Genomic DNA, 8479 nt, shown 5'->3' with positions numbered 1-8479 from the left:
GACAACTATCCATCAAAGACCAAAGGATAAGCCTTCAACAATGAGTAAAAACTATACATTGTAGTAAGTTATCAAAGGCCACCAGAGTGAAACAATTGAAAAGATAATACCAACACCCTGATTTCTACTACAATAAACGATACAACAGTTATGGTAGACAGCAACAAATGGCAACCACTTGACCACAGATTACCTGCATGAGACAAGCACATAAAGAATGCGGCAGGGTTAAACATGTTTGAGAGCGCTAAATCCTTTGCACAACTTGAGACAGTGGTGCATTAACACAACATTGTAAACAGTAAAAATCAGCTGGATAGGGCTGGAATCAACAGATTGGTACTAAGCACACAAAAAAAAATTGACTTGTGAAAAACAGAAATATACATCTTTATAATGATTGATTGTCCTATTTTACTGGCCGCTTTTTTAACCCTAGTTCTCTATCAAGTTCATGTCTTGGGTATTATAATTACATTGAATTATCAACCTAAAAGAGTTTTGAAGCTTAGATTGGTGAACAGACGATAAGGGAATGATTAGATGTAAGCAAGAACATGTTTTAAGCAGAAACTTGAAAGTAAAAAAATTGTAATATAGAAAATATATTTAAAAAAATAAATGAATTAAAAAAAGGGGGTCCATGCCAAAGTGTCTGTGAGATCTATGTGATTAGGCCAAAAGTGAGCTTTCATTGGTTGCTGTCTGTCATAATTGTTTTTGGTTTGTTGTTTTTTACTTACAATATTGAAAAAAAGGTTCAAATATTGGATTATCATCAAATACATAAGAAACACAAAAAAACAAAAACAACAATATGGTGAGATATAAAGGCAAATCATGAAAACAAAATCATATTACTGTGACTTGACTGTTAGTGTTGCTCTCCACCTATTGCAACTTATTCAAAATTCTGCCCAAATTGCAATTTGTTTTATAAAACCAAACTGTTCAACTGGTCAGAAATTTGAACAAACTGCTGTAGAAAACCACAGTCAAGTCGTGAAAGTGCAAGGTGATAAAATATAGCATACTTACAATCCTATAAGGCTTTAAATCCACTTCAATGTTATTATGAAAAATCAGTCTAACAGTTTGTATAGAAATTTTATTGCTATTGTCATGCTAAAGGTGATGGATAGAAATTTTGAATTGCTATAAAAATGTCCAGGCTAAGGTTTCATACAATTTTTCTTTCTAAAAGTCTTCTATATTCATAAGAATCAGACATCATTTGAATTAAAACATTTTATATTCAGTAAAATATGTGTGAAATTACAATACAATGTTAGGAAGTTTCCTTTTTTATAGCAATTCAAAATTTCTATCCATCACCTTTAGCATGACAATAACAATAAAATTTCTATACAAACTGTTAGACTGATTTTTCATAATAACATTGAAGTGGAATTAAAGTCTGATAGGATTGTAAGTATGCTTTATTTTATCACCTTGCACAGTAAGAAAAATTTGACTCCTTTAATATTGAACAGTTCTATCACAGAAGATGTTTTCACTAGTGATTACCTCCCTTTGACCACTGAAAAGTAATATACATGTGTTCAGTTGACACTAGCATAAACATCTTGTTTTAACATTTATTTAGTTTATACATATTATACATTCCAATGAAACTAATTTAACAAATGTCTAAATAATTACTACTTAGTATGTTTTTTTTTTCCAAATTAGATAGCTCAGAAAAGGATGGAACCACAGACATGATATTGTTAAATAATTCTTGATCATGATGACATTAGCATTTTTCTTCAAATATGAGACTTGATTTTAAAAAATTCAAATTCAAACATTTTCTATGTTGTGTGTTTGTTTCCCATGTATATATATAAAAATACTTTCCAACTTTTTTAAAATGAAATAATTTTATTTGGTGATAGTTATGCAGTACAGGCACTTTTCATAGGTAAAAAAAATGACAAGTGTCTGTGGTTTGACTCATTGTTGAAGGTGGTGCTGTGACCTATAGTTGTTTTTATCCTAGATTTTTTGTCTTTGGTGGATAGTTGTCTCATTTGCAATCATATCACATATCTTTGTTTTTACTTTTCTTTTTTTAGTTTAGTATTAATATAATCGTGTTGTGTCATTGTCATACTTAAGGTCAAGGAACAGTAAATGGGCTATGTCAAAGATTTTGCTAAAATTTTGCAAACAACCTTGGCTCGTTGAACTATAACTGAAAATCGAAAAAAAAAATAATGCATTTATCTCTTATTATCTGAAATATTACATGGATTTTTCTGAAAAAGCTATACGTTGTTGATACATAACTTTCCATTTTAATGATATTAAATAATCATATGGTTACCGACTTCGTTTTTTTGTCTAATAATCAATCTGTTACCTAGTTGGTAGCAGACATGGGGTCAATTACTTTTGAAAGTAATTAATTACATTCAATTACAATTACAAAATCTTCAATTAAATTACACATTACATTTGACTTTTTTTGACAATGTAATTAATTACTTTCAAATTACTTGGCAAATGTAATTAATTACTTCAATTACTTTTGAAAGGAAAATTTAGAACATGCATTTATTCTATCATATGTACATAATTATCATACATTGCTTTATAGTAATAACAAATGAGATCTACAGTGACTATTTTCAAATTCAGCCAGTATCAAAGAAGAGTAAAAGTTAAATATCTGGTGTGTTACGGGAATAAAGAAAAAACAAACATAAATCTGAAGTGCACAAAATACTTTGTCTATCAGGAATCGTTAGGACTAGATGTCTGGTTTGATTTAATGCGCAAAATGATAAAAAGCCTTATTCAATATTTGCAAAATATTAAATTTTGTTTAATTACCTATTGAAATTTTATGTTTTAATGTATTTCATTGAAAATGATACAAGAAGAGAGCCGTAAAGATAAAATTTTCAATTACAATTACAAAATCATTTTTTAATTTGATCACAATTTTTTAAAATTATTTTTCCTAAAGAAATGATTTAGAAAGTCTGACTTTTTTATTAAAAATATAATGTAGTTTTAATCACAATTAATTAATTTTAAAAAAAAATCATGTACCTAGGGGTATATTTATCCCTCTCTAATTGGCTTAACACCTGTTTAACATGCAAACATAACTGTTGTAAAAACAGTTATTATATAGTTTATGATAAAACAAATAGCCAGAGGTTATATTTATTGATTGACTTATGACCTTTCAAATTGATTATGTTAAATCAATGTCTAACAATATCCATCTGAATATACATGTAGGTAACAAGCTAATTAAGGTATAAGACAGTGACTTACTAATGGTTTCTTTTAAATACAAATTATGGCATGTTTCTACAATATTTTTTTTCTTTTTAATTTTTTGTTCATTCATTACAAAAAAAAAAAGAATCTTCCATGGTTGTGTAGAAGGTATACTGTGTAGGCTTTGATTTGTCAGCTAACTACATTTGCTAAGGTCATGGCTTTTCATAATTTTTTGAGAAAACACAAGATTCAATCTTTCTGATCCCAAATTTCAAATGTAATTGAGTTGTAATTGAAAAGTAATTGTCAATTACAGACAATTTTGGCTTTGTAATTCATTACTTTCAATTACTTGTAATTAAAAAAATGCTCAATTACACATTACATTCAATTACTTGAGAAATTGTAATTAATTACAGCCAATTACAATTACATATTTCAATTACCCCATGTCTGGTTGGTAGTGAAAAACGTAAAAAAAATAACATTATACGGCCTGCAACACGATGATGTTACGATTATTTCGATGTTTTGTGGTATTTTTTTCTCACAGAGAACACCACTTTGAGTGATGTAAACCGTAAAAAAGAAGTTGGTGACCCTACCATTATTTTACATCATTAAAAAGGAAATTTATGTATCAACAACATATAGTTTTTCAAGAAAAATCGATGTATTAGAAATCAGAGATTTGATGATTTTAAGACAAATTTAAGAAGACTTTTTGCTGATTTTATGTGCTTTCTATACAAATATTAACTTATTTTGAAAATTCAATCAGTAATATTTCAGATGATAAAAGAGATTAATGCATTATTTTTTCCAGTTTCAGTTATAGTTCAATGAGCCAAAGTTGTGTGCAAAATTCAACCAAAATCTCTCACATAGCCCATTTCCTGTAACTTGACCTTAATTAGAGTTTAGTGGGTTTTTAAAATCTGATTCTATGCATCCTCTCTCCTTATATATCGAGATCAAAATAGGAGGTGTTGAATACTAAAAAAACTAGATTAACTCTACCACATGCAACATATAACTTCCTCACTGAGATGGAAAATTACAGGGATTCAAAGACAATTACTGTTATAATTTAAATAGTGGGTATAAATCTTTGTTGATACATGTACTACAAGTGAAATAATCCAATTAAATTTTTTTTTTGAATCGTAAAGGTGAAAGTTACCAAAGGGACATTCAAGCTCATACGTTGAAAAAAACAAATTGACAAGGCCATGGCAAAAAACAAAAAATGACCAAAAGACAGACAACAGTTGACAAAATACAACATAGAAAAATTAAAGACTGAGCGACACAAACCCCACAAAAAACTCTGGGTAATCTCAGGTGCTCTGGAAGGGTAAGCCTATTCAGCTCAACATGAGGCACCCTTTGTGAGGCTCATGTGATTACAAACTGGTGATAAGCCTAATTTCATAGGTCACATTCAAGAGGATGGGATTGTGATTACGTCAATTGGATTCAAACATTTTTGTCGTCATATATTGAAACGGATATTCCATAATGGACGACTAATTTGTGATGGCGTAAGTAAAATTTCAAAGGGATGATTTCTAATTCATCATTGGAACTCTTAGTTCAATAGCTTCATTGTGATCAGCAACCCTCTATCAAGTAAAAAATCATGATTTTAAATGCAAGCTCTTGAATATGGTATAAACTGGGACATTATACTCCATATGCAGGCACTGCTGGAAAGTTGCTACATAGAAATGGAAAGTTCACAATTTGCAAGCTGAAATCATCTCTTGTCAAAGTTTTGTTCTCAACCGACCCTCATTGTCAATTTCCAGATGTAAGTCAATATATGAGGCAGACTTAAATGTATCTATTGTATCTATTATTTCAAATTTGATGAGATGAAGATGTGTTCAACATAGTCATAAAACTTTGAATTATTTAGTGAGAGGACATGTAACATGTATTAGTGTAATGTGAAGCTAAAGGACAATGATCATTTTCTTACTAGACTTGCTACATGTCCCTTCCTAATTTTCTTTTTTTTTTCAATTTTATCCCTTTAACAATTTTACTGCTATAACTAAGAGATTGTTATTATATTGACATCTGCAAAGGCAATCAGTGTACTGGGGCATCCGTTTCATGGCAGATTTCAGTAAACATATAAATTAGTAAGAAATAAATAAAAGAAAGGTATAAATAGTAGCAAGCCTATTTTCTTACCTCTTTTCCTAAATTTGGGATATTGAGTGAAAAGATTTTTTCAGTAGAGCTTATCATCAGGAATGAATGTATTTGAAAAGAACACCTAATAAGAACATAGCAGGTGAAATTTTCAACAATAATATAATTATTATATGAACTCAGTTATGCTAAAGCTGGGACATAATATATAAGTATTATTTCCTATTCCCAGGCTAAAGACAAGCCCTTTGTGTGTGTGTGTGTGTTTTTCTTCCATTTTTTAAATTGTGTGTTTTGTTTCTATTAGGAAACGGAAAAGATTTATCTGTAATAAACAATGTATTTCATGTATTTAAAGGTATTTTATTTTTGAACTTTATCATGTTTCCAGTTCTAATCCGGAAAAATATCCCCACCAACCGTTGTTGACTTCAGCTTTTCTGATGCATTCTGGGAGGCCAACCTGTTAGGTCAGATTTTGCATCTCTGGGAGTGCCTATGACAAAAGACTCAGTGTAATCGACTTCTTTGTTCTATCCTTAGTTAAAACTAAACAAGATCTACCATTACCCGATCCTTGCAATGCTAAAACTGCCCTTACGATACACCCCCTAATTTACATATCGCACAAACATGGCGGACCTTGATCTGTCAAAAATGGGAGGAACAACAAAAACATCTGAATATAACAACAAAACATGGACTTTATAAAGAAAATCGAGTGTCACAGACACTGTATTTATATCATATTTTTAAGCGTGAGTTTAAATAAGATATTTTGGCACTACTCTGTCGCAAGTTGTAAAGATTCTGAAGCATACCCGACAACCGTTGGCATTTCTTAAGGAAAGAGGAATGTTTATTTTAGCGTGATGTTCTTTGAGCAAACCACAAACAACTATGAATTACCTTTGTAAAACGTTTGATTATAATGGGAATTTTCCAAAATTCTTTTGACCATCTCGAAAATAGAACAAAAATGCGCATTGGAATGTCTGAGAACACAGATTCAACATCTAGTTTTCATTTAGTTAATTCAAAAGTAGATATGGGGCCAACTGATTCAGTGTCATTTGTGAATTCAAATCCGAACAAACTAATTCACAAGGAGGTTGAAAAGGGGAAATTCAGTTTATCTCTCCGCAATGACTATGAAAGAGATCTTTTAATAAAACGCTTAGATGAAAGTGCAGACATTTCCAGTGGTGATGATAGTTCTCCTTCCAAAAGTCTATGTCCAATAGATGCTCAAAACATAGATGATTCGCAGGGGTCATTTGACAAAATGGAAATTTATAATGATGATGAAAAAGAAGCATATGATAATACAGACGATTGTGACAGTGATGGGAAAGAAGCAAAGTCCACTTTGAAACCTGTTGATTCAGGATTAATTATTTCACCCATTAGATTAACAGAGGATATGCCTATCAATATCAATGAAGATGAAACAAAATTTTCCTCAGTGACTAGTAATATGCAGCAAAAATTGGTATATATTCCAACAACAAAACAACTTGTAGCAGAAAGCTCAAGTCATGCAAATTATTCTAATACTCAAAATGCACAAAATACAAGTAGACCTGATCATGACCATTTGAATGAACAAGATAGCCATGATTTAAGTTCTTCAACAGAAACAATTTTGAATGAAAATGGTGGTGTTAAATTCAGTATACAAGTGAATGACACATCTAGTCTTGGTGGAGAAAGTGACTCCTTGTTGTATCTCAGTTTAGGCAAGAATAAAGACCAAGATCAATTATCATTGAATAATTCTGAAAATGATACGTGTATGCCTCGTTTAAATACTGGAGATTCCTTACTTCGGACATTCAATGATACTACAAGTCTTTCTAGTCTTAGTACATGTACAGATTTTTCAATATCAGCAGCCTCTATGGATGAAGGTTGTGATGGAACTGGACTTTGCATTGATACTGGGGATGGGGAATTTATGGAGATCAGTTTACATTCCAGAAATTCTTTTGAAAGAAAAAAGAACCCATCTCAGGATAGTGGGTTTGAAGACAGAGGTTCTAAATCTAAAAAGAAAGGATTATCTGTGTCAGATTTTTTAACCAGGTATGATTGTTTTTCTTCAATTTCTATGTATATTTTCTTTCTCTAATTAAGTTGTTAAAAAGAAAGATTTTATAGGAATTAAAGGAGATGCGGGCAATGAGTATAAGTCAATGATACAGCAACCAAATACAAACACTCAAAAATTCTTACGGTCAATATACAGCTTTCAACAATAGACAAATGTCTTAACAACATGCCAAGCTCTAATTCTAAAAACGGGGTGTTTTTTAACCATCTGTATGTAAAATGTACATACATGTATATACATGTACATGTATGTGTATAAGTATGCAGCCATGTTTGGTCTGAAGTAGGACATTAAATTAAAAGCTGTGTAGAGAGAGAGAGACCCCCTTAAGGTCATTACATGTAGGTAGTCGGTTGTAGAGCAAAATTTTTGATCCCTTTCCAACATACATTTGTACACATACATGTACATTCATTTCCGGTCATGCCAGTGGCAGTCAAATTCTCATCTTCATCCTGTTCGACTTACATGTATATATACCTATTGCAAAATAATTGCATTAATTGTTAATTTTTTCTCATCCTGAATAGTGAATATTCATGAAATATTGGCCACTGGACGTTGAGCAAACTATAACAATCTTTCAAGAAACAGTATATGTGTCTTAACTTATGCTACTCGTACATGTACATGCACATTTATCAAAGACAGTTCTCAACCATAAAATAAGTAAATGCAAACTTCCATCATGGTTCTGTACATGTAAATTGTCCATGTTAGCAATATAAATGATGTGCTTGTACATTTTATGTATTATTCTTTTATACAAGAGAAATCTGTTAACATGAATACAGTTGTATGCATTTTACTGTTTAAACCCTTAGAATTAACCCCCCCCCCCCCCCCCCCCCCCCCCCTATAAAAAAGAAATTAAAACCAATTGTCATACATTTCACAGTTTATCCCAATTGTGAGATTTTGTTCTCAGTATGTTCAAACAATTCACAATTGATGATTCAAATG

At 30.9% G+C, this 8479-nt stretch overlaps 1 protein-coding gene across 1 annotated transcript in view; it reads left to right on the top strand.

The window, feature by feature from the left end:
• Positions 1–5830: 5830 nt before the first annotated feature.
• Positions 5831–8479, top strand: part of LOC127735677 (TBC1 domain family member 14-like) — a 38392-nt gene continuing 35743 nt past the window's right edge. The window contains exon 1 of the mRNA XM_052245933.1: positions 5831–7488. Coding sequence (XP_052101893.1) covers positions 6335–7488 — 1154 coding nt within the window. The 5' untranslated portion in view covers positions 5831–6334. The remainder of the gene's footprint in view (positions 7489–8479) is intronic.

The sequence above is a fragment of the Mytilus californianus genome, unplaced genomic scaffold (genome assembly GCF_021869535.1).
Source record: "Mytilus californianus isolate M0D057914Y unplaced genomic scaffold, xbMytCali1.0.p SCAF_3, whole genome shotgun sequence".
Lineage (NCBI taxonomy): Eukaryota > Metazoa > Mollusca > Bivalvia > Mytilida > Mytilidae > Mytilus > Mytilus californianus.
This window is presented reverse-complemented; position numbering and strand designations above follow the sequence as displayed.